Source organism: Poecilia mexicana, unplaced genomic scaffold, assembly GCF_051168715.1.
Source record: "Poecilia mexicana isolate PSO_F unplaced genomic scaffold, ASM5116871v1 scaffold_11, whole genome shotgun sequence".
Taxonomy (NCBI): Eukaryota; Metazoa; Chordata; class Actinopteri; order Cyprinodontiformes; family Poeciliidae; genus Poecilia; species Poecilia mexicana.
This window is the reverse complement of record NW_028263380.1, coordinates 16,030,358-16,058,203: the sequence shown is the minus strand read 5'-3', so window position 1 is coordinate 16,058,203 and position 27,846 is coordinate 16,030,358. Positions and strand designations below refer to the sequence as shown.

General features: G+C 37.9%; 1 protein-coding gene across 3 annotated transcripts in view; it reads left to right on the top strand.

Moving 5' to 3' along the window:
* trps1 (trichorhinophalangeal syndrome I) overlaps window positions 1-27,846 on the top strand; it is a 135,846-nt gene that overhangs the window by 5,806 nt on the left and 102,194 nt on the right. For all 3 annotated transcript variants that reach the window (XM_014992120.2, XM_014992122.2, XM_014992119.2), the window contains exon 2: window positions 21,064-21,481. In XM_014992120.2, the coding sequence (XP_014847606.1) occupies window positions 21,469-21,481 (13 nt within the window). In that variant the 5' untranslated portion in view covers window positions 21,064-21,468. The remainder of the gene's footprint in view (window positions 1-21,063; window positions 21,482-27,846) is intronic.

The following is a 27,846-nucleotide window of genomic DNA, read 5'->3' as shown; positions in this document are numbered from 1 at the left end:
CATTGTGCAGAATTTAAATTTTTTGTTTGCCAATTTGTTCTCTTAACAAAGTGAATCTTGGAGTGAAACAACCTGATAGTCTGGTACTATTAGTCAGACTATCTGCTCCTTATCCCACTTGTCGTTGACTACTAAACAGACGTACTGCTTGAGGCTGTCAGACTATATAGTTTCAAAACAACTGAAGTCGTTGGTTACACTCCTTTGGGTTTTACACCATGGCTGTTTGTGTTCTTTTTGATTTGGAATATTTACAAACAAATGGGTTCTTGTAAGACAGCAAAGGTGTAGGAACCTTCTCTCACCCAGCTGACTGGCAGTGCACAGCAAAAAGTAGGCAAGGGTACAGAGCTGAGTACTAAACAGTCAAAGAAAATTCTGGTTATTTTCTGCAGATCCTCATTCAAATGAATTTAAAGCACAGGAACAGTATGACAGAAACACCAGTACCGACTCGGGACGGATAAAAGTTTGCACCAGTTCCCTTTGTTTACCTTTATACATGAGATTCCATGTGAAGTTTGAGCTCTTCAATTCTACTACTTACCTTGTTGTAATAATTCATCTTCTAGTTCAGACTAATGCTGGTTTTTGTATTAGACTAAGACCAGCTCTGCAAACCAAATTCTCTCTCCCTTGAGAACTAGTACAGATCTATTTATACCATATATGATAAAATAACGTACGTTTTTAAAGTTATATTTTTACTTTTTCCCTTTGCTTTTGTGTAACGTTATATGTTAAATAATTAGAAATGTGGGAAGCCTTTCCGGAGCTGTTTCTCATAAGTGTGCTCAGCTGACGCTTGTCGAGCGTGTCAGTGCAACACCACCGCCGTGTCCTTCTGGAAGAAACTGTCTGCCGACAAGTTCCACCGGGAGACTTAAAGAACATTTCTTTCGTCTGGCATCGCAGTATCTATTTATTTCATTTCTAATCGCTTTCATTTACATTTGCGACCGCTTTAACTCCCATTGTTTCTAATAAGCAGGAAAAAGATTGCATCTATTAGTGCAATCAGCTGTTATTCATCCCAGCCCTGCTCGCAGTTCAGATAAAGGAAAACACCCATTTGTCACGGATAGTTTATTTGAAGCAAAAAAAAACTTTTTTCAAGGCTCCTGGCTTGCTCGCGACTCTCTGATCGCACCTTTGTTTTACTACCCGGTGCCCTGTTTTTGCTCATATCTCAAGGACGCAATCTTTAGCTTTTTTTTTCTTCCCCTTCTTCTTCTTACTGTCCCGGCATATCGTGACTTTGTATTAGTTGCCCGTAGTTGGTGGCAGTGCACGGATTTTGATCTTTTATTCTTCTTGCTTCTTGCTACAAGTCGGTCTCTGCTACAAAGCCCCCCGCCCCCCAAAAAAAACTGTCATCCTCACTGCGTCTGTGGTCTGTGCAGCCTTGTTTGTCTTTTAATGTCTTTGTTCTTTTTTAGACTTAAAAGTCTGTCTTCAGATAACGAGCACATGTTCTTGGTTTAGGGTGAGATGAGTCTTTTTTTTTTTTTTTTTTTTACCGTTTTTCTGAGAAATCCTAAATTTGGGAGATTTTCTTTAATGCGAGAGGGTAAAAATCTTTCTGTCATGACACAGTGGAAACTGATAGGCGGTGGTTGAGTTGATTTAAACGGGTACAAAAAGAGTGGGGTGGTGCAGGCAGCAGTACAGCCTTGTGGTCTGTTCCGTTACCGAAAGTTTGTAATGTTCAGACCTGCTTACTACTCATACTTTTCTTTGTATGACTGCCAGTTAAAGCTCTGAAAAAAAAAAAAAAAAAAAAAAAAAAAACATGCAACAGATAGCCCCAGTTGCAAACATGTGCATCTGAGTTTCACAATGTCAAAATAATTAGGAATTTATTCACAGCCTTTTGCAGCTTTGGCTCGTGAGGCAGCTGGTAAATGAAACCTGCTGGCTTCTGATGTCAGCGCTCTGAGTTTTGAAGTCTCGGCTGCTTTGACTCAGCGGTACGAGCAGGTTTGATGCTTCCTGTGCACCCAGACCTTCAGTTATCAATCACGCCTCAGATGAATTTTGACCTTGTGCAAAACACCTGGAGGTGAAGTTCCAGCTGCGTGCTTGATGAAATTTGTCAAAATATAATTACAAAAGGAGCTCCTGGTTAATTGATAATGAACTGATGTGGTGCTCATTTATTTTATTTTATTTTTTTAACTGTTTAACAATGAAGGCTTTTAGCGTAAATATTACAGAGTACTTATTTTGTACTTAAGATGCCTGTTTTGTGTTTTAGTAATGGGTTATGTTTTAATTTAGATCTATAGCGATAGATGGTCTTCAAAGTTCGAGGGATTTTGTTTGTTGATTCGTAAGTATTCAGAGTTTGTGTAGTCTAACTATAATTCGGCCCTGCACATGTAACGTACAGCACCTTACATGTTTGTTGGCACAGATGGTAAATATGCAACACCTGTTTTTTTTTGTTTTTTTTGTGTGTCCCATTTAAAGTTCCTCTTCAGCATTTCATTATTGCTCTTGCTGTAGACGAGTGATTTTTAGGTGAGTACATCATTTTCTTTTGTCACTTCCTGACTAGTAAAGATCAGGATACATCTGCTCTACTAAATATGGCATTCATGTTAGACAAATTAATTGAAAGTCAGACTTTCAATTAAAAATGTTTTATTCCTTTATCTGGGTGTATTCCAGTAATCGCTGGAATACACCAGTGGTTGTTTTATGGATAGAATTACTTTCCAGCAGGAACATTGTTCCATTTTCAATAAATCTAATCAAATTAAGGGTTGTATTTTTCTAAAAAAAAGATTTAGAATGAGATTATGCTTCCTGTCCCCATTTTGCTAGTTGCTAATGTGTCTCAATAAATTTGGTTTGCTACTTTTATGTTACTGCCGGTCATAGCTTTTAGACGGTCTCAGATACTTTGGCATTCACTGCCAAACTGAACTAACGTTTATTTCTTTTCCGACTTCTCAAGCTCATTTTTCACACCTTTTAAGCGTAAAATAAAAATAATGTGAGTGACATGAATGTGATGTCATCCTGCTTGCTTTTATAATTGGTGCCATACAAAAAAAAAACAAAAAACACACACACACACGTAGAGTTTTCTTATTCTTTCAGGTGAAGCTGTTTGCTTTCTTTTCTACTGTTTTTCCACAAAGTTTCTTTTTTATTTTAAATAGTGATTCAACTTGGAAAATGTAGTTTGGATCCAATCTGGTAATTTCCATTTGATTTACTGGTTATTTGGAAACAACCACTGTGAATCAAGAAATCCACTTGTCGTTTGTCTCATTTACTAAGATCTTTGCAGCAGATTAGTGCGTAACCGACTGCAGCTCGCCTAACATCAGCTTTCGGTTTACCTCCATTAGAGCTTTCCGCTGGGTATTTTTGATGTGGCCAGTCGCCTGAACACAGGTGATTTCACTCCCCTGTACCCCTGCCTATTTCATTATTTGGCATCTGCTGCTATTGCATATCTTCACCCAACATCACATGCTTGGTGGTAGCAGTATTAGTCAACGTTTATCTCCAGACGGTTCGGCTTTGTTGATAGATTCTAATCAGTTATTCTAAGAGTCGGATGCTTTTTTATCTGCAGCTGCTGACTTCAAATCTATCTCATTTACAGTTTGGTTTTGAACAAATAGACTTGCTGATGGTTTATTTCTGAACTGAAGGTTAACTACCTCCTCTGCACACGCTCAGATTTCTTATCAGACAATTCTCTGCTTCTGCTTCACTTCTTTTTCCTTTGTGTACTCAAATGTTCTGAATCTTTGCATTAAAATTTCTGGCTTTTTTTTTTTTTTGAGTGTCATATGCCCTTAACTGTCCTGTAATCACTGCCAGGAAAAGGAGTTTACTTGCTCCAAGATTGCATTTAACTTTAATGTTGAGTGTGTAAATAGTTGCTGACATTTGTTTGCTATTGTGCTCTTTCTCAGTCACGAACATGTTTTCTCCAACGGTGATGTGGCACAATTTTCCAGCAATCACGCATTTTATTCTGGGCAGGCCTTACAACTGTGATGCATTGTTGGTGGCTAATACAGTTTTTATGGATTTAAAAAAAATAAAAAATAATATTTTATAGCTTTTGTTTGCTATGTGTGAGATGGTCTTCCTCACACAAGCACACACCCACACACACACACACTCACACAGGCACACACACACACCCACGCACACACACACACACACACACACACCCACTGTATTCACTTATAAATATTAATGAATAAAGATTAGGAATGAGCGTGTAATAAAAATAATTACCTTCACAAAGATTTTTAAACAAAAACTATATGAAACAATTGCTTTGATGTACAATAGAAAACCCAATTGTTGTTTCTTCAGTTGCGAATATAAATTCGTTTTGTGATCATACACATTTTCAACAGATTAACCTTCTAGCTGTTCAATTTGGCAAAATTGTAACATTTATTTTTACAGTTATGATGTTATTTGAAATATCTATTTTTTGTTAAATTAGTAGGCAAAACGACCTAAGAAAACAACTTCTAAAATGAGCAGTAGTGCTTTTTCCATGTTCCGTGGTACGCTATGATACTTTGCTGCTCTTATCTTTACCGGGCAACACAAGAACAACAAGCTGATCTCACCCAGTTAATTAGAGGCTCTCTGCTCAGGTAACTAGCCTGCAGTCTGCTGCTTATCAGTCATGCTGCTCCGAGGTTTGCAGCTGTAGTTTTAAAACAGTTGCCTCAGTAATAGTGAAGGGTGTGGGGGGCTGCACACTTTTTGTTTCCTGCGTTTTTCACAACCAGAAATATTTCTAAACAGTCGTCTTTGTTGTAAGGCAGGTCAAAGGCTAAGAGCTTTCTTTCAATCTGCCTAGCAACTAGCGCAGGAGGGGCAGCACTGAGTCACTTTTATGATCCGTTTATCTGCAGAAAACTCTGGTCACTCTGGCACTTTTTCTGACATCATATAAAAAACACTTTAAATCACAGGAAAAGTAAGGGGGGGAAAAAAAACCCCCAAACGTTTTGACTTTTTCAAAACGTTGGTACACTTTAATACTGACCCATTCCCAGTAGTCTTGCCAATTCTCTTACTGGGTCTGAAACTGGAAGGTTTTCAGCTTTATCATCTTGATCTTTGACTTTCAGTTTGGTGATTCCAAAAGCTGCGCCATTACAACACCACTGCTGGTCAGCTGGCTGAAATAAGGTTTATACTTTTTCGGCTTACTAGAAAACAAATTCACCCATTTGAAAACGTTTCCTCAAAGAAATAAAACAATGGTTTTAAAATCAGTGATGCTGTAGGTGTTTAGTTTAAAACTATAATGCATACACCATGAAATTATGCTATTTGTACTCAGAATATAATGTAAAGTTCTTATTTGGGCCTATGCCTATATACAACCAATGACAATGTACCACAGTTGTAGTTGCTTTTAAATTTAAATCTCATAGAAGCAAATGTCATGTTATGCACTATTGTGTTTTTAATGTGTGCATGAAAAAGATTATAGTTAGTTATAAGAGGCCCTCTGACACCTCATCTCTTACCACTAAGGTCTTTGTGGCTTATGAAGAAGAATTTTTGCACTTCTTTGTCAGTTTGATTTAATTTGCACACAATTGTGCAGCAAGCTGGAGAAAAATATTTGAGTTCCAGTGAGAGACAGAACTCTAAAGTTTTTACCCCCAGAAGTTAGCTTTCAATTGTATTTTAGTTTTTGTATTCTTAGAAAAAAAAAAGAAACTAGACAAAATCTGAATCTGTAGGTCAATAAAAATCGTCAAACAGTACATGATGAGTTATCGTTGAATTGTTGGAATGTGTTCAGTTCAAGAATCTTCAGCATGCTGTTGCATTAAGAGTACAGAAGCAATTTTATCATGACCACATTTCTTTTACAAAGGGTCTCATTTTTTTTGGAGCTTTTTAAAACTTTAGCCTACACACACACACACACACACACACACATAGCTGCAGCCCTATTAGTATTGTAGTCTGGGATCAGGCTGAAACATCTGGTGGCTGAGTAACTTTTCAAAGTAGTCTTTGTCCTCAGTCTGAGCACGCATCTGTCTGTCAAAGTGTGGTTTCCTCTCTGTGTGTGTGTGCGTGTGTGTGTGTGTGTGTGCACGCGCTTTATTGTGCCCCACCAAATTAATACTTTGATTCAAGCTATTTTTTTTATTCCTTTAAGAAACTAACCACTGTTGTCTCTGCTTTTTAATATATTTTTGTGTCTGCTTCTGTCTGCATGCATTGCAAAAAAAAAAGTTCACAAATAGCCAGTCTGGATTGTTGTTTATGTTATTCATTTCATGTAGCCTTCACTGGCTGCTCTATAACCAGGAGGAATAAAAAGAAGAAAGCGCAGGGAGATATGACACCTTTTTAAGTTGGCTGTGCTCTTGCCTGACATTATTACCCAAATCTGAAGGAGTCAGCGAGACAGCTTTACCCAAGTGCAAAAGCACAGCGGACTCTTTCACCTGTGCTCTGCAGGATGACGCTGGGATGGCTTAGTTTTTTTTCCTTTTTGATACTGCAAAATAATTCTGCAGGAGCAGCTTTGGGCTTAAGGGGCTGCCGCCCTGAAGATGGTTTGAGCTGATGCCCTTAGGGCTTCACTTCAAACCACACAAACTTTAAAAGGGCCTGGACTCGTCTTCTGTTAGAGCAGTATAGAGTTCTTTGTGCGTTAAGCTGCCATCATTGGACTACCACTGTGGGTATTAGTGCTGTGCTGTTTAAATGATGAAAAGGAAAAGGTTTTTTTAATTATAGTTGGCTAAAGTCACAGGAAGTTATTTGTTGTTGCTTATGCTTTGACACTAAACTAAAACAGATTTGTGCTAGCTTATCATTTGTAAATCATCAGTGAAAATGTCTTTTTTTAATTTAAAAATTTTAATGGTGTTATCGTCTTTCTGAGGCTTCATGCTTGAAAACTTAATGTTTACGGCTTTATTTTTTAATGCTGCTCAAGCAGAACAAAACATCGGGTCAGAGAAAATAAAATGGATGTCAGGAATTGTGCTTGCATTGATAAATCTTGATTGAAATAACATTAAGGAGTTTTAAAGTTCATTTATTTTCGAATTAAATCTTCAGAGAACCAGGAAACGAGTATTGTGCCATAAATATGCTACATACACAACCACATTTATGGCAAATGGATAATAATTTCAATCTACTCAGCCTCGAGACTTTTGAATAGACTTCTTTTTTTCTCAAAAATAGTCAGTGAGACTTTTTTTTTGGGTCTGATTTTTATTTTTCTCAAGATTCCGTATTTTGTTTCAAAGCCACCACTGTCTTTGCTCGCCAATATCAATTTGAGCAACTTTTGATTTCCAAGGAGTGTTGCTTCATTACAGCTTACATCATAGTTATTTATTGGATTTTGTGAAATAATTTTTCAAAATAACTGCTTTGCAATTTTTAATATTTCTGAGGATCTCAGATATGCTGTTCAACTGTTTTGATTGATTACTACATGTAAGCATCAGTTTGTGTTTGTATTCGCTGTAGAGTAGGAAGACCCTTCAATAACTTCTAAAGCTTTCACAACAATAAGTCCCATCAGTGAGACCTTTTAGTACTTCAATATGGGAGATTTACTTGTATGAAAAATGATAGGATTTTCAACTTCTGACCAGTTAATTGTAGCCAGTCTAGAAAAAAAAAAGAAAAGAAAATCAGAAACGTATAAAATAGATTTTCCTTTGTTGAAAAACTATTAGTCTTGCAAAGTCTTGGATATCAACAAAAGCAGCTTAGTGTTTTCACGGATCAGAGAATATAAAAAAAGAGAAAACATAAAGAAATGAACTTGAGAAGATAAAAATCTGGTTTTCTAAACAATAAATTGCTTGAATAACCAGAGTTGCTGTTGAACATATGGAGACTGTGCTTACGAGTAGCACCAGTTAATTTTGGTTCAGCCTCCACCAAACACACTTGAGTTGCCAAGTTTTTGCACAGGCAGACTGTAGATGCTGAGAACCGCCAAATAAAATGATGTCAGTGTCGTCAGAATCTTTTGACGTTATTTTTTCTTTTTGTAGGTTTGATTTGACAAAAAGACAATAAAAATACCTTCCCATGAAAAAAGTCTGCTTTAGTGGTCTAAATTATGGATGCGTTACTCAGGATAGAATAAAGTTCGACCCTGTGATTTTTACAACATAAAATCGTCAGAACACATTATTCTTTTTAAGAAGACCTTCACTTTATGCTGTCTTAGTTTTGTTTTCAAAGCTTGAGGATGCTAAAAATATCATGATAAACTTTTTAAAACTTTTTTAATGTGGACATTAAAAATGGGCTTAAAATCTGGATAATTTGACTGGAACTGGAATAACTGTTGATTACATTTCTATCTGTAAATTTTCAATTTTTGGAATTGATCCAAAACAAGGAAGCTTACTTTTTTTTCTTCTTTTAAAAAAAGACACACACCAATCTGATGGCCAGAGACGATGGCGAATTTTGTTGCCTGATCTGTAAATCAGTAAATTCACAGATCAAATACTGCATCGGAGCTAATATCTTCCACTACTTTTTATTTCTGTAGTAGTAGAGGCAATATGCTCAAACTGTTTAGATTTGTGATTATTAAATAGTCTTGTAAAAGTCTGAATGTTACAGCGATGTTCAACCTTTGACTATAACGATGGACTCCTGCCTTATTTATCTACAATTCTCTTTAAAAACTTCCCCAAGTAATTTTTTGGAGCTGATTCATCAGAATTCATTCAAGGAACATCAGAGAACCTTTTAGAGATCAGTGAAATGTGTTGGCATCAGCATGTTTCCTCTTGTGAGATATGAAAGATTTTGATGGTCAGCATGTTTTTTTTAAAGAATAACATTTTAAAGAGGAAGTTTTCCTCCATCATAAATAGTACAATTGCTTAACACTCCAGCACTCTCATTCATTGGACCTTATGAGTGATATTCATGTGTTTTTTGAGAAAATGTAATAGTGTTTTTCCCAATAAGTTACTAACTGCACATTTTAATCGTTTCTCCTTCGTGTGTGTGTGTGTGGAAAAAAAGTGGATACAGGGATAGATGAATGATGGGGGAAGAGAGAGGTGGTTCTTTTTCTTTTTTTGAAATGGAAATTGAAGGGGGACACACATCTGGGGGTCTTTCAGACCTTTGTGGCAAGAGACGAAGAGGTGGGTGTCAGAGGCCCACAGTCAGAAGTGTGTGTGGGTTGTTTGGGAGGGTATTGGTGGGGGAAGAATGGACAGATAGACAGACAGAAGAGGAAAGGATATCTTTTCATCTCTTGGAAGGTAGGAAGGCGGAGATAAGTAAAAAAAGCCTCCAGAGGGATTCTGGGTCAGCGTACGGCTGCGAGGAATGGAGGAACCGATTGAGGGCGGAAAAAGAAAATGGTACGAAAGCGCATTAAGTGAAACAAGAAGCTGGAATGGACATGAGGATGGATTACATGTGAAGGAAAATCAGAGTGGAAATAGGGTGAGAAAATAATGGCTGGAACGATGGATGCGCAACAGAAGGATACACCTATTTGCATAAAGAGGAGGAGGAGGGAAAGTGGGGCGAGAAAAGGGAGCAAAAGATCACTTGCTATGGTTGAAAACTTTACGGCTGACAGTTAAATTTACCTCAGCCCTGTGTGTGTGTGTGTGTGTGTGTGTGTGGGAGTGTGTTGCACTGTGTGAGAAAGCCCAGTGGGGGGCATGGCATTTGTTCAACAACATGGCTTTTGGGCTTTTTTATTGCTTTACACACATGTTGTCTTCTTCCCTTTATTTAGAGGCTGATTTAATCTAATATGAAGAGTATTCTCTCTCTTATTTTAGATTAGGTTAAGCAAAGTGAATTAACTTTTATTTGACTATGTTCACAGTTTTCTAGAAAGTAATGAAACCTTTTGAATTTGTAGAGGTTCAGGAACGTACATTGCATAAATTGATAAAAGCATTCGTTTTGTTTTTAAGGATATCTGCAGGAGTAGTTTTTCTTGAAGTGAAATCATTGAAATTATTTCACCAGGAAGCTACTTTGTTAGGAATGTTGAAATCAAAATGTTCTTGAACGTTTTTTTTTTATTGAATTACACTACAGTTGTATGACAGTATATAGGGCAATAACGATTCATCAAATGATTCAAATACCTCAATTATTAAAATTTCTCGAGGCAAATTATCTGCCTTGAGGATCCATTAAATTTAGTTTTACTATTTAGCACACGGTGTTCCCGCCAGATAATTATTTGTGTTGCGCAACGCTCTCACTTCCACTAGAGTTGACAACTGCTACGTGCTATTGGCATAGCGTAGGGTGACCAAACGTCCCCTTTTGTCTGAACATGTCCACTTTCCATGTTCTGTCTGAGGACAAGGGGATTTCACTGATTGATAAAAGTTTCCAGGGTTTTATCATTTTTTAAGGGATCAAAATGGATCTTTAAATTGATGCGCAATGAATGGAAAACAAGAGCCTCTCTCCCAGAGCGCCTGCCTAGAGGTTGTTTTTGAGTGAATGGTGGCAAAGTGCGTGGTGGGTGTATGTACATAGGTGAAGCGGAGACACAGAAATGGAACACAGTGGGCTGCACTCTAGCATTGTTGCTGATGTTTAGTGCGGGTGTAGCTTTATGAACGAAACGTAAAATAAATTTTCTAGCACCCTGGTTGCAACAAATGAGTGGCGAATACACAGTGGTGTGTACATAGCTGGCATATGTACACACCACTGTGTATGAAAAAGGTGACAAAGATTTCTTCTCTTACATGGACACAAACGCTATAAATGGCTATGCAAAGTGAGACCTTGTCTACTAAACTGACTGCAGAATACGAATAAAAACTGGAGTATTCTTTTATTTAAAAATATATGTCTACTTTTTATTTTTATTATTACATCGAATATCATTCCAGGCTTTGTATATTTTTTTTTATCCAGGTTGACTTAAAACATGAGCTATTATTGTTACATATTGATTTCTAAAAGAAGAGTAATTGCTAAGGATGAACAGATATGGAAATGTCTAAATATGTAAATATCTACTACTGGTATTACCAATATTTTAATACCAATATTTTATCTCTTTTTTTTTTCATTTGCTTACTCAATTAGTCATCCAAAAAATCAGTAGATTACTTCATTACTAAAATAATAATTTACAACAGCAGTACGGAACAACAACTTCTCTTAAAAATACACAAAGTTATAAAGCAGGAGTTAAAAGAGTTTTATAGAATCTAAACCTTATCTTGAAAATTACTAAGACAGCACCAGTGGTACATTTTATGGCTGGCATGAAATGTAGAGGAAGCTAGATGACCATAAGCCATTGATTAATAAAGTGATAATACAAGCTTCTGCAATTGTATGCAAACTCACTAGAGATAATCTTGTAGATTATCTTCAGTTTAGCACTGTGATGTACTCCATGTAACAGTCACTTACAGCTCACAATCTCCTTGATGTTCACCACTGTATTTCGAACTGTTCAGAAAAATCAGCTGGTTACCAGAGTGGGCCGATTTTTACTTGACCAGTACTGACCGCATACTGGCTCTTCAGAAGCTTAAAATCCGGTACCAAGTTGTTCTCACAGCAACACTCTTCAGTATGGATGCTGCTACAGAGAGAAGGCAACTCAAAGTTGAGTATTTTTAGTGTCAGGTGCATCAAATCAACTTGGAAGAAGCACAGAAGTGTAAGAAGCCGTTTAAAACTAAACTTTTCTGCGACATGGCAAGACATATTTGCTGTTTCATTCATGGTACGACGGAACAAGAGTGAGCAAGACTTTTTGCAGGCAACTGAAAGGCTAAAGGGCATAGAACAACGTTGCTCTGTTTTGTCCTTGCAAGCTTCAGCCTCTGTTTTGGAAATCAGAAAGTTCTTCATCCTCTTAGAATTACATACAAACTGCAGTTTTAGTAGTATTAGTCACTCTTACTCCTAAACTAAAGGGAATTGTTAACTCCTGTTGCTATTAATGTTTTGTCTATGGGTTTCCTATCTTACATAGAATAGTATAAATAATGCTAGAAATGGGTGTTTGAAATCATGGTAAATGTAATGCAAAAAAAATAATACCAACACAATTACTGTAATAAGTTTAGCTCTGATAGAATTGTAATATAATTTGGACGTTGTCACTGATTTACTAACAGAAGCAACTCAATTTATTAATGATTGTGAACTGATTTATGAACTGTGAGAAACTGTCTAGGCACTGCATACTTTTATTAAAAGTATACACGTGAAAGGAGACTGGTATCAGTGATTCTCTCTGCTTTCAGGCTATGAAATGCTTCGTTAAAACTTAAGGTGAGTCACCATGAAAATATGATCATATTTGGCTTAAAATTTTGATTCAAATCCAGTTTTTGTACAAAGTCCGACAACTTTCTCCATGTTGATTCCCGATAGTGCTTCCCTTGGCCGGCGTGCAGATAGACCGGCTTTGGAAAGGGGCATAATGTCAACATTGTGGGTTTGAAATGTTCCGTTGTGTGTGTGTGCGTGTGTTTGCAGGTGTGTATGTGCATCTGAAGTTTGTCCAGACTATTTTCCCGTAGGGCCTTGCTCTTGCAGGAAACGTCTTTGGTATAAGGAGTGGAACTTGTGTGTTGGTCAGTAAGTGTAGAGCCTGTTTTGGTGCATAAATCTATTTGAATGTGTGAATGTCCACTTGTGTGCAAGTGTGTGTGTGTGTGTGTGTGTGCTAGTCTTTGACTGACGTAATTTTTGAGCTTACCCAGACATTGACAAACCACACCGTGACAAATACACACACACACACACACACACACACGTACAGTGTTGTGTGCACGTGTCCTGAAAATCATCAGCGATTTCTGGCAGCCAGTTTGATGTGTGTCTCAGTTTGTTTTCCGTTTCTTTTGGGGAGGAAAAGACAAGCAAAGCAAGAGTCAACAATCAACATGTTGATTTATGCAGCTACTAGTTCTTTCCATTACGCCTACCACCACGGAAGCAGAGTTTGTTCTCCATTATTTTTGATGTATGAGAGCCTTAGCTGCGTAGCGCAAGGTCAGAATCAACAGTCAAGAGTTGATTTATGCAGCTCTTGGTTCCCTACTGCTATCGTACATCAGGGCAGGATATTAACACTGTTCACAAGGCAAAAGTGGCTACTCTCTTGACTGGGGTTGGTGAGTTTAGTCCCCTCTACCAGCCACAGCAACTGTTGGTTATTGTCTTCCAGTGACTTCTGAAGTGTTGCAGCAACTTTTGGCAGGCAGCGTCAAAACCGCCCATTTGTAGGTCACAAACTGTAAATCTTTGATTAATGCTCGTGTGTGAGCGTGTGCAACTTTGTTTCACTGAACACATTCTCAAAGAATTTCATTTCTCATTTTAGCGATTGTGACAGCAAGTTTAATTCTGTTCCCTGCTGCACAAATATTTTCTGGCAGCAAATATTTAACAGTAAATGAGGAACTAACATTTTCAAATTATTTTTCTTCGTGGAAAGAAAAGTTGTTCAGGATGAAGTCGTATTTGTCTTTCAAATTCAAATTCTCGTGTAAATCAGACTTGATTATGGGGGCTTCACAGGGATTAGTCTTGCACCTGTATGTTTGTCACAATACATTTTTATGCTTCTGAAAGGCAACATTTTTAAACAACAGAGAATACATTCTGCTGATGTTACTTGTACACAATAGCACTGAATTTGAATCAACTCAAATGGACTGATTTGTATTACCAAGGAAAAGGTGATTACGTGGAGATTATCAAGATTTTTTTTTTTTTCTTTTTTGGGAAAATTTGAAATTGTTCTTTGTTCGTTTTGGTCAGTAACATTGAAACCCAACTGTGCCAAACATCTAATTAATAAAATGTATTTAAGTTCTTGATTAAAATACATGTTGAATGTTTTTCGTTGTCCCTTTTCTTGGCACCTCTGCCTTTGTGAAACAATTCTGCCCAGATGAGTCTCAAAAATATCTCGGCTATATGTGTTCTCACAAGTACTTGAAAGAAAGCATTCCTGAGAATAATCCCCGTAGTCACAGCCCACAGGAAAAGGCAAACTCACGTAAAGCACTTCGAGACAGTCCGAAGACACACATTATGGGAAAAAGTCGGTGTCTCCGTAACACGCACGTGTCTCACTGTCAGAACACCACTTAAAAGCTCTGGGCGTTGCTTGCAGCAGTGAATAGAGACCACTCCCTCAGCTTTCACTTAAGCAGCTGAAAGATCTGGTTGATCAAGGTTGCTGAAAGACACATACAGAAGAGCAAAGCAGGCCCGACACAATGGCTTCTTTCCTCACAACAAACATGATAAAGGAGTTTCTGTTTTGATCCATTGTTTATCTCTGCAAGTGGAGTTTTACCAGGTGGAGCGCCTTATCAGCAAACCAGTTTGCACAGTGTGAAGTTTAAAGAATTATGTTGAAAAACATTTCTTCAAATTCTGGTTATGCTTCTTAGTTTATATAGCAGTATTTTCTGCTGACATCCCCGTTTTTTACTCATAAGGAGCTATGCAGTCTATTTTGAGTTTATGTAAAAATAAAACTAATAATTTTACCAATATTGCTTTTGCATGACAGAAACCTCCATAATTCTCTCGCATTAATCTGATCAAAGCAGTTGATATAGGGCTGTTGTAAACGAATATTTTAGTAATCGAGTAATCTATCGATTATTCTTACGATTAATCGAGTAATCGGATAAAAAAAATATAAAATGAAATATTGGTAAATCTGGCATAATACCCGTGTTACTATCAGATATCAATATCAGTCCAATTTTTCATATTTGAGCATCCCTAACAGTTGCTTTTTTGTAGTTTAGAAAACTAACCTGTAACAATAATAGCTCACTTTCTAAGTAAACCAGAAGAAAAGTTATAGAAAAATGTGAAATTATATTGAATTTAATAACAAAGAGGCAGGCTCACAAATATGCTTATAAAAAATGTCTACAATCCAGCTTTTAGTTTATGTATTCATCTTCAGTGAGTTTAATAGATTAATTAAACTCACCTTGCCACCTAACCTGTCACGCTTTGGGTTTGAAAATACGGGAAATGCCGCCTGGAGTGGGAGGAGAGGGCGAATGAACGAACATGGGGTGGAGGGGAGGAAATAGACCAGCGAACTGACGAACCGTTAGACCGGGGGACGAACACGGGGGGAAGCAATACGGGATATTTACGACACCTTCACTGGTCACACTCAGAAACTCATCTACCAGCCATGTACGATGCGCTCCGCCACCCGTTTCTTCAGACCGGGATATGAAATGTATTGTGCGGTTCGTCGGTAAAGCTACATTTACACGGTAAGCATCAGCTACTCAGCCGCCCGCCCTGTTCAGGCTATCCGCTCACCTCAGCGCTCTTCCCGCCGTTCGCTTTCAACCAGCAGCCCCGGAGGAGAAATGCTGCCGTACTCCAGGCATTCCCCAGTCATTTTAAGGATGCTTATTGGTTCCCCAAAAACGATAAAAAGTCGGGCATTATCATCAATCCATAAAATCCCCACGGGCCAATCTTGAAGATTGGACTTTATGCCGCTGAGACTTAGCTTTTGTCAACAACTCAGGCGGAAGTGAGAGCTCCGCGCAACGCAAATGAAGTCCCGGCCGGAACACGGTGCGCTAACTAATAAAACATAAATTAACGAAGCTTCGAGGCAGGTAAATTTTCCTCGAGGAATTTTAGTAATCGAGGTACTCGAATCATTCGAGGAATCGTTTCAGCCCTAAGTTGATATCCCTCACGCTTGAGCGGCCGGGTAACCTGATCGGTGTTTTGGTGTACTTTGATTTCACAGCTGAAACAAACCTACTAGGAATTGGAATTACTCTGCTCATTTTGTAAGAAAGTGAGTGGTAAATGGTTTTGACGTGAACATCAGCAGTTAATGTCGGCTGCTCTTCAAATACACTCAGCGGGGTCCATTTTTCTGACATGTCATCCTCTGGGAACCATTAGTATTTTCTGTCAGAGGTAAAACTATATTCCTTCATGGTTTTCCTCTGCCATCAATCTCTCTGACAGGAAATTGCTTTAATTGAGTTTTCACTTGTATACTCGGATTGGCATTGAACGTGGCAAGGTAGATGCAGATCAGAAGTTTGGTTAGTTTGATAAATATGAATGCACTTTTTGATGAGCAGACATTGGGACAGATTTTCATATGGCTTTCCCTTTTAAGACTTGTACTAAGGCTTGTGCATGCCTTTAAGATTTATATTTTTGTTAGCATTTGACATGCAATTTAGGACATTTATTGAAGTTTTTCATTGCATTTATAAGGTGCTTTTAGCTCCTGCGAAATAGGCGTAGGCCATTTTTAGATTGTCGTGATATGAGATCCTTTTGTTGAGTTTGAACAGTTTCACAGTATTTAGTACTTATAACTATATTAAAGGTATGTGGTGATCACTTTTATTTAAAACAACAATAAAAAATTAACCATCATGATTATTGCTGCTGTTCTGACTTGTACAAAAATATTAGATATCCACTTAATTTAGTAGTAGTTTTTAAGTAAATATGTTTATAGTGCAGATATTCATTTTTGACATGTGGATTATAACAATCTGATATTTGCTGGTTAATTAGCTGGGCTACCTGCTCCACTAGTCAAATGGCTGTTGGCTATCTAAATTATTTTCAAAACATCCAAATGTGTTTTTCTTACAAGCTTGGGGTGCATAGTAGCCACCTATCAGCCAGCTCGCCTGCAGTGCTCAGCAACAACAAAAAGAAAAGCATCGTTTTACTCTGTGACTCGTACAGCCACAGAAAACTCGGATCGCTCTAAAATTTGTCTGGTAAATTGTTTCAAGTATTTTTAATGATCTACCAGACAAAGTCTGAGATATATTATGATCTAACCATTATGGTTTAAAAAAAAAAAAAAAAAAATCATTTTAACCTACTCACTTAGCATCTGATTTTTTTCCTGAGTTTGCAAAGCTTTCTGAATTTCTCTTGAAGAACAGTAAATAAAACCCTTCCAAAATATTTTGATCTGAGCTTTCCCGACATGATCGCCCCTTAATTCATTCATTCATCATATTAAAGGCAGAGGCAACATTTTACTGTGTGTGGGGGAAGAACTACTGTAAAACAAGGTTTTGATATTAAATTTAAACAAAATTGCTGACATAGTCTCATATTAAAAGTGAGTATTTTAGCATTAGTAATTGCAAACAGCCAGTGTGTTTGTGTGACTGTAGGCCCTTATGTCTTTTTCCTTTTCCCTTTAGAAACAACCTTAGTGAAAAGTATGGTAGCATGATCTGTCATTACTTTGGTATGGCGTATTCATTAACCAGAAAAAAAATAGGAATTTTGGGTTTCAGGTTGCCTCGTTACTGGTCAGTTTGCTACAACTTTGAATTGTTTTAACAGTTGATTTCTCTGTGCATCTCTCTCTGAAATAGTTTCTCCTCCAGGCAAATTATTGTAACTGATGAAATGAAGAACACTAGTTGAAAAACAGGTGCTAGTGTTACACCTGTTTGCTGGCAAATCCATGTGTATATGGAATGTTTTTAATCTTTAGCAAAACTTCTTGATCCCTCGGATCTCATTAAGGAAGTTGCATTTTAAATACATTTGAGCTATGAACACATGTATGGTACGTCTGCTACTTTTTTCCCAGCTGCCAGAGCTGATCTGAGCTCCTTCCTTACAAATAAACTCGATAAATAGAAAGAAAAGAAAAAAATAAAAGCAAATCCAAACAAGGAAATTACTAAAGTAATCCGTTTCAGATGGAATAGTTGAGTATGAAACAATGTGCCCTCTGTGCTTTAATTGGTGGAACATGGAGCTTAAACTTTGTCTACATAACATCTAAAAACTCAGCAAGACACATCAAAAAGCCCTTTCAGAAACGATCATTTTCCCAAGTACAGAGCGGAGGGGGGATCGGAAAGACGAGGGAAAAAACAAGCATAATTAGTTTGACCACCATGTCATTTGAAATGGCATTAGCAATAACAAATCAGAAAACAATAAAAGATGAGAACAAAGATAAATTAAACGTATTACGTTTCATGGTTAAAGGGACTGAGAACGAATCTAAGCCATCTGTGTATCGTTCTCAGTTCTCATATATGTACATATGTGTATTTCATGGGCAGCGAGGTAGCTCAGCATGTGTGGGTATGTGCTTATATACACATCTGCGCGCGCGTGTGTGTGTGTGTGTGCTGTGAGCTAGCCGAGACTTGCTGAGTGGGTGTTTGTGTGTAATCATCTACGTCAGGCCGTCATGAATGGTGTGTTTGAGACAGAGCGGAGTGTGGAGTTCCTTGGGCTGGACCAAATTGGAAACAGAAAAACAAACATTCCCTAGGAACCCCTGCTCTCCGCCTACCCCCGCCTGCCTCCGTCTGCTGGCTAGTGGCGCAGTCCAACCTGTCTGGAACAATGTAATGTTCTATAGTCAGACCGGACCACACACGTCCTTCAAGGTGGGGGGGGTCGGAGGTGGTGATGGTGGGTGGTGGTTGGGTTGGGGGCGAGGGGGGTCTTAGCCGCAGTGACAGTTGGGAAAGCAGACAGAAGAAGCATTTGAAAATGACAGGGAGCTCCGCTGATGGATTGATAGGACAGACGGCTCGAGTGGAAAACTGAGACAGGGAAGTAGGCGTTACACTGGGAGGGAGGTTAAAGTAGCTGGGGATGAAAAGAAAAAAAAAACAAAACAGCGAGATAAGTCTTTGTGGAGAAAATAAAGAAAACACACAATGTGGAATAAAGCACAGTGAGGCAGCGAATGACAGTGATTAAATCAAATGACTAAGCAGGAGCTCGACTGAGTCAGAACTCCGCAAGGAAAAATATTTAGTTACGCTCCCTCCTTCCAATAAAGAAAACCTTTCTCTCTCCTCTCTTTTCCTGTTGTTCTACTAATCAGTAAGTAGCTGGCCTGTTTTCTTCTCTCTCGCTCTCTCTGCTTTCCCTCACAGCCAAAAAAATAAAAACATTCTTACTTTCTCGCAGCTCTAATAGCTAATACTATTATGTGGTCAGACTTGAAACAACAGGAAGCATGTATGTGTGTGGATGTGCGCGTGTGTAGCTTCAGAGTCGGGATATTGCAGCCTGGAGAAACCGTCAGAATGTAATCCTTTGTGGTTATAGTTTTGTATTCATAAGCTGATGTTTGATTTGTTTAAATTGCTGAAAGGTTATCCGAGGACGTGGGACATTTACAGAAATTTTTACTTATTCCAAAACCATGTTTTTTTTTTTTTTTTTTTTTTTTTACTCCTCTTAAAAATATGACTGTTTTAAACTGGGAGGGTATAAAAATGACTCATAATTTCAGTTATGAGTCATAATGTGCAGATTTCCCTTTTTCACATGAAAACAGTCAGTGTGTTCATTTTCTATTTGTGCAAACAAAGTTAGAGCTACATGGGGAAGTGGCAAGGAGCACAGGCAACCCTCGGAGTGGGGATTGCAGGATGAGAACGCTATTCATTCTCATCTCTTTCAAAGCTAGTGTTGCATAATTCATGTATAGTAAGCTTCAAACAATAGACAGGGCTCTTTAATTCTGCATGTGCGTATGTTTAAAAATTTGTATAACCCACTGGTGATATCCAGTACGCTGCAATGCAAAAAGTCAAACACTTTACAACCATAACTTTAAATGTATTGGACTTTTATTTTCTAGACCAAACCAAAGTAGCACATAATTGTGAAGTGGATGGAAAAGAATATGTAGTCCCTTTACTTGGACACACTTAAATAAAATCAAGTGCAGATGTTCTGTGAATTGTTAGGGAACATTAGTGAACAAATAGCATCACCAAGAGCAGGGAAAACAACAGACTGGTCAAGGAGAAAGTTGTGGATAAGTTCAAAACAGGGTTTTAAAAAAACAAAACAAAAAATCTGGCCTTGAAGGAAGAGTTTGCAAGTAAAAAGCTGAAATTGTGAGAAAGGATGATGTCGGTGATGTTAAAATGCCATAGCAAAAACAATGCAGATCACCCTAATGCACTACTTCTACTGTGAAAGACGGTGGTGGCAGCGCCATGCTTACCTTCAGCAGGATGCTGATACCAGAAGGAAATCATCGAGTCTGCAGCTGTGAGACCTGTTCTTTTAACTTTGGGATCTTAACCATACTGCAAGAGCTACAATGCATTAGCTTAATTCAAAGTATATTCAGGTATATTCATTGGGAGTGTCCTAGTCAAAGTCCTGATGTAAATCCCAAAGAAACATTTTTGGCAAGATTGGCACACGCACACACACTCGGTCTCCATATTTTTACGGTTTGATTTGTGGTGGTAACTGAACGACGCACACCTTTACACACGCCATCTCCAACAGTCCACAAACAATAAAAAATTGGCTGACGATTAAAGTTGGATGGATAGAAACCAGCAGGCGCCGAGGAGTGAGAGGGGACTGAGAGGAGGAGAGAGAGGGGAGTGGCACAAACAGAGAGGGTGGGATGATTTGATTTTTTTTTTTTTTTTTTTTTTTTTTGCGGTTGGGGCAACAAAAGAGGGGAGCCGAGAATCGAAGAGTCTGTGTTTTTAATGCTAGATTTACAGAATAAAGGAAATGTAATTGTCAGCGGTCACGGCCACTGGAAATTTGATATGGAAATCCCAGGAAATTACTCATTAACGACCTCCTTGTTCAGACTCATGGAACAATCAATATTGAAATGGAGTTGGTAATACTCGTAGAGAAAGTGAGACGCTGGATCCTGTTGCGACTGAATGCTGCTGCAGGCTGTTTGTTTCGTCCCCCATCAATTTTCCTGCACCACTCTCTATACTGAATGTTGTGTTTTGTTTTTTTTTTCCCCAAAGTGCTTTACCTGATTGTGCATGTAATTAGTGTATTTGCTGGAACATTCCCAGTCCATTTATACAGCTACACTCAAGTAAATTCACAGTTTATCATTTAAATAATAAAGATTCTATCTAAACTGAAGCTAGTACATTTCTAGGTCTTAGATGTTTTATGTATATTAAATGTCAATGAAATAAATTAAAGGCCTTAGTTTACAATTGTGAAATTTTCTCTAAAAAGTTTTGTCTTGTACTTTTCCAGGTTAAGGCAACAACTGTGACTGAAGACCAAAAAGCAGGACAGTATTTGTCACCCAGACTCGAGCTGATCAGGAACAAAACTGCGATGGCGCGCAGTTGAGCAGAAGAGGTGCTGCAGCTCCTGACCAAACGTAGCCGATGCTTGTCCCAGTGAAGGACCTTTTTAAATCCACGGCAAAGAAGCTGAACCATTTTTACTCTGACAGTTGTGGACCTCTGAGGACTCGCAGGGACCAGAAGAGATGGAGTGATACCAGTTTGGGTCCGACGTCTGGTTTCTGCTTTCCATTACTTTGTTTTGGAGTAACAGGGGAACCGTGCAGAAGAGCTGTGCTACCGGACAGACTCGTGTAATCAAGCTGGTTGAACAAAACTGATGCCAAAGCCATGATGTTTTGATAACCTGATGACCAGCACAGGTAAGGTTTGTTTAATTCAGCTCCGTTAAAATGACTCAAAAGCCGTCCACAGCTAAAACCGAAAGGAGTTATTTTACCAGAAGATACAGAAGCACCCACATATTTATTGACACCCCTGGTAAAGATAAAAGGATAAAAATTTCTAAAACAAAACAATGTTTATTGTAGCCGCAAAACTGAAAAATATAGAAAAATATTTTCTGCTGTTTAAGTATGTTTATTTATTGAAAAAGCATATTCAGCATTAAGAAATAATTTTTCCGATGTTGACACACTATTCCTGATTTTTGGGGCATGGAGTCTTAGTTATTTTTGACGGTCTTCAAATTGGGAAAGACTGGAGGACATATAATTTATTTTGGTCAGATTTATGTTAACGTTTCTGAATCTGGAAGTAGCTACTCCATCGAACCTTATATTATATGTGCGGTTCATTAGATATATTGAGAAAGAAAATGTAAGGGAACAGAAATATGTCTACAGAGTTTCAACTTTTTTCAGTGTGAAAATATTCCACTGCAATAAACAAAATTATTTCAGAACTCTTTGCACATCTCACACTCTGCTGACTCTTTCAGATGTTTTGTTTTCCGATTACAAAATAATACAGAACTTAAAAAAAAAAAATACAAATTCTATGCATTTATGCATGTTATGTTTGAAACCAGCTTAAATATTATTTCAGTTTAAACTGTTAAAGGGACATATTTCTGTAAACTTTATTTTTCTATGTCTTATAGTCTTGTGAAAATAATATCAGTTTAGACTCAATTAAAATAAACATATTTATTAGCAACAGGGATATAGATTGTGTTTGTGTTGTGTAAGCATTTTTCCATTGGAATTTTTATTTTTGATTAGGCAAATACAAGTTTTTTTTGTTTTTTTTAAAGCTTTACAAAAAAAACTATTTATATAGTTAAAAAAAAAAGAAGGAAACTTAGGTTTCCTCTCAGAGCTTTATTGATTTGTGGACCAACATTGCTTCCTGCTCAGCGACCTTAGCTGATTGTTCACATCAGCTACGTTTTTTTTTTTTTTATGCTGAGTAGCAAAGCACGATGACAAACCTGTCATACTCATACCGTTGGGGGAAGTGACTGTGCATTGCCTCTGAATGCTCCCTGTGCTCTGGGTTTCAGTAATAATATTTGCCCATGATGAGGGAAATCTGTTACTGTACGGCTTGAATGAGTAGAGATCACGTCCATGAACAGTTGAAGAATGTCTCTGACATTAAACGTCAGAATAACTGACTCATAGTCAAACATTACCTGCTCCTCCGTCATGCTGGTGCATTCCAGTTCCGTAAGCCCCATTAGCAGAGCTCATCAGTCCCTCAGTGAAAATTAGAGGGGATGTCTTCATCAGCTACTTGGCCGACGCTAAATCTGTAAGTAAAGGTTATGAGTGTGCAGTAGACTAAATCTGTTTGATGCTACAGATTGCTAGCAACATTTTCGATGAACTATGTCATATTTTATAACATAGTTACGTGATGATAAGCTCATAAAATAATCATGTGACCTTTTGTGTTATTTGGTGACACTTTAAACCCTGCTTACGTTCGTTTTGCCGCTTTCGTTTTGTGACGTGCATTCAAGAATGCACTGACATATTTGCAAGCTGTTATGCTACAGGAAATGCAAATGCATACAGTGGAGAGGTTATTATGTAAGTGTGATCACAAGGCTGCAGCGGTTTGTGAAGAGGAGTACGTAATTATTGCAGCGTCTTCTGGTTCTTCTGCAAATTTCATGTGCATTTATTCTGGTATTTCTAAATACGTGGTAAACCTTTATTTTATGCGAGTTATAAATGGGTGAGTTTGTAGACGTATATATTGTCTTTTCATACCAAATCTAATATATTTTTATACCAACACAACTTTATTTTGTTGGACTTGAAATTACATATTTTAGAAATGGTGTATAGACACTTTGTTAATCTCTTGTTTACTATATAAACATGCATGTGTCACCAGTAGAAAGGGAAACAACTCCTCATTAATCAGGTTTGGTATGAGAGGCCATCTGCCACAACCCACCTGGGTTTTGAGATGGACGCCATAGTGGTTATTGTGTAACCACTATATTGTGCTATAAAACATACACTAATATAATATTTACATTTATGAGTGTATTTTTAAGCTTAGTTCCGACCCCTTTGTTTACAAGTGTAGAAACTGTTCCTACTTGCCCTTCTTCAACCCCCACAGATGGGGTTGTGATTCCCCACTGCTTCGAAGCCTAAAGCTAAGGGCTGAACATGAGGGGCAAGTGGTAAAATAGGACTCAGCCTTAAAAGAGCCGTTAAACGGTCCACTGGCTCTATCAAAAATGTCTATCAAAATGAAAACGGGCCACAGTCAGACCAGATGTTTCAGGTGTTTTAGACTAAAAGAAATTAGCTCACGTTTTACATTCACAGTTTTGGTTTTCAGTTTTTCTTTGAACATAATTGTTATTGATGCACCACTCAGCCAGGATGCAACAAAATTGCCAATCTTTGCTTGACGGCCTCTGACTGGTGATCAATAAGTCAAATGGTTGAAGATCTTTTTTTTTTCTTCTCTGTTTGTTCATTTCCCTTTAATATTTATGCAGACATCTAAGAGAGCTGATGTCTCAAACCAGCGGATTCCTGCTTTTCTCACACTCTCATCGTTTTTCTCCCCCCCGACTTGGCAGTTTAAATTAATAATTAGACGAACCAATCAATTCACCAGAGATTGATTAGCCGATCAAAAACCATAAAATCTGAATTCTTTTTCAGTTCCTACACTGCATCAAAACTAAGATCATTTTCTGATTAATTCAGAATCATTACCTTCATCAAAAATGGGCAGTAAATGTTTTCAGTGTTATTGATTTTAGAATATATGAATATAAATGGAAAAAAAAAATAACTTGGCAGGTCAGACCTAAAGGAAATTGTCATCGGGCAGAAAAAGACATCATTTCCACAATGAACTGTTTTATTATGAGTTTTCATGCAGTTTGGCCCCTATTTAATTTGTCCTGTCGGTGAGGCGTTGCGCGACTTTTTAGTTTGTAAAACAATCCGCTAGGTGATCGATTCATGTGATGATTTGATTATTTATCTTCTGTTTCTTTAAAACTGTCTGAATTAACAGTTTGTAGGTCTTTTTCTGAATTAATGTCATGATAAATTATTAGTGTTTAAAGTTTGAGTAAACACGGTGCCTGTTTTGCGCCCCTGAGTGGAAGCATGTGTGCGCCTATGATGGAGTTAGTGCTTGTATGTTTTTCATTATGTGGTACGGTGGCTTTGCTTGGTGATGTTTTTCAGTAGGGCGGATTGCTTTGAGCTCCTTGATGCTTTTAGACGTGGTTTTGATTGTGTGTGTCCAACTATGTCTCTGCATGTGAATATGCATGCCTTTAGATGTGGACTGTATATACAGATGTTCGCTGATGCGCTCTTGTTTGTGTGTGTGTGTTTGTGTGTGTGTGTGTGTGTGTGTGTGTGTGTGTGTCTTGTGGTATTGAATGCTCTTTGATATGCCTGCTCCTTTAAGACTTGCTTATAACTTCGGAATGTCGAACGGAGATAATTCAGTCATTCCCACAAAGCAGTTTGACAGTCGTACTACACACAAACACATTAGCATGTTCGCTGCTCACAAAGCAGTTTGTGTCTGTGATGTATTTGCCTAGAAATAAGTTCTGCCCCTTTTGAGTAAGTGGAGCCACAATTGCTTTTTTTTTTTTTTTTTTTTTTCCGCAGTCTTTCTAATTTTCATACCATCGTTTGTGAAGCACATTCATAACGGAGCCCGGAGTTACAAAAATGTGTCAGCTTGCAAACGTCAACTACCTGTTGACCTATTTGCACAAAATATGTCAGAGGATAGCTCATTGTGTGCTGGGTGATCTCATCTTTTCACAGCTCTGCAGTCGGGGATATCGCTTCTAGTTCTCCCACGACCACGTATTTTGTGTCAGCGTATCACGGTGTGTGAGACAAAGCCGTGACCGTTTATCATTTTGCAGGAAAGGCACACGCAACACTTTGAATCCGGTCTGTTTTTCCAAAATACTGAACGGCAAATAGTTCTAATTAATTACAATTAAAGGTTATTAATTGTGCAGGCAAAGATTTATAAAGACAGTGTCACCATTTGTCATTGCAATTAATGACTTCATTTGTAAGTTTGTAAAGGACTAACTCAGATAAAGGACACAGAATCAATCAGAGATCAGTGGCAGATGTGAGCGAACCACAGTCGGTCTGTTTGTAAGAACCCGATGTGGGATTGGTCGAGGTCAGTGTCATCACACTGTTTTACCTCATTCTTTCTTCCCCGCAGAGAGGCTATGCTCCATTTTTTTGGTCAAAACATTCTTCCAATATGAATCAGTTTGACTTTACTAATTGGTAGTGATGCTCCAGACTGAGGGCAAGTTTTCCCCGTAAATATTCACAATACCAAAAATCATATTTTGTCCTTTTCCTACCTCTTGAGTTCTAAAAATGTAAAATGACATTTTTAAATCCAGTCTTATTTGTGTTTCACTAATGTTAATTATTGATTGATTAATTATGCAGTGCTTGTGAAAATGATGAACTTCTGGGAAAAAAAACCCCAAAACAAAACTGCAAAATAAGCATCAGACTAGTAGAGAGTTGAGTCAGTTTTCTGATATGTTGTTTACTGCTTTGTAAGTGTTGGGGACAACTTCTCAAAACTAATATTGAATCATGTTTATTAGATTATAGACTTTTAAAAGTTGAAGAAAAAGGGCATCTGTCTTTGCTTAATTTTTTTCTATAAAAAAATTACTCAGATTCAGATGGCTTACAGGCAAAACAAGAGTGATGGACTGAGCCTAGTTTTTGTTTTTATCATTTGCCTCGTTTGTGCAATTTTGGAGAGAATATGCATTAAAGTTTATGACACAAATGGGGTTTGTACATAGGACACACGTACATGTTTGGCTTAGTTTAACGTTCACTTCTTGAAAATTGCTTGGATGCGATCTCCGTGTCTGTGTTTGCACACATGCAGTCTGCATGTACGCTCTTGTCTGGGTGTGCGCAGATTTGGGTGTGTGCTCTTATTTTTGTTTGGTTTGCCCAAAACTTGTGTTGTTGCCAAGAGAACAAGTGTTAACAAGCTCTGCACAGACTGCATTTATTTAATCCATATGCCGGTGATGTATACAGCTGTGAGCTGCTCCTGGTGTGTCTGGGAGGAAAAATCACTCTGCACTTGCAGTGTTGTGCATGCTAGAAAACTACTGCAAAGTCAGCTTGAATGTGACTGCTTATACTGACCAAAAGCTGCTTCTTCTTTTTTTTTTTTTTTTTTTTGCTGAAATCTAAATGATTGTACCTGTGCAGATTTATTCTGTATCGCTACAGCCAACCTTTGTCTGTATTCATTTATAATACAGGAAAGCCTAAACTGATGACTGATCCGTCATCAGAATTTGAATTGTACACTATAGGTTTTAGAGTTCCTATATAGTTGATTTGAAGAGGCCCAGACTCTGGCAGCACCAGAGTCACTCCAGACAACGGGACTGTAGCACGACCAGTTACAGCAGCCAGGCAGCTCAGGCAGCAGCAGAACATCCTGCCAAAGCGACAAAAACAGTAGTTGGGAGCCATGAGATGGTTCCAATTGGTAGTTTGCTCACATTCAGGTGCTAACCAAAGCCAAATGCAACCGAGTCGGTCGCCATGCCACACTGAGCTTGTTTGACTGTGTTTCCAGTAGCACAACAGTGACAGTAGAAAGAAAGAAAGAAAGAAGGGAAAACAAAATTCAAAATTGACAAAGAAAAAACACTGACTACAAAGGCAAGTCTTTACTCAGTTCTTAGTTGAAATGCGTGCAGTGTTTGTCGAGAGCACACCTAATATTTTCTGTTGATGCTATGATTTTTAAAGCTGCTGTCACAGTTTCTCGTCTTGTGTTTAGGAGTAGGTGAGTTTAATATTTTACCACCATATTTTGTGGTAGTTTTGTGATGGCGACAAAATTGATGACAAGCTAAAATATCATCAGTTGGTATCAAATGTACTCCCTGGTTTGGGTGGTGTCAAACATTGTGAGCCAGAGTTTATTGTTTGTTATGCTAGTCTTTTGTGTTTGATAACGACGAAGAGGTGATGATTTCTCTACTTGCAACATGTGCTGGCATAACTAAGACATGCGTGGTTTGCGCAAAGTAAGAGTCAAAAAAGTTGTGTGTATTTGCTGAAGTTGGCGACATGTGACAAGCTCCACATGGGTGGATATATGTTTTTCTAAATATTTCCAGCATACTGACATACACATACAAATGGCTAAACCTGACTTTGTATTTGTTATGCTTTAAAAACCAAAAGTTAAA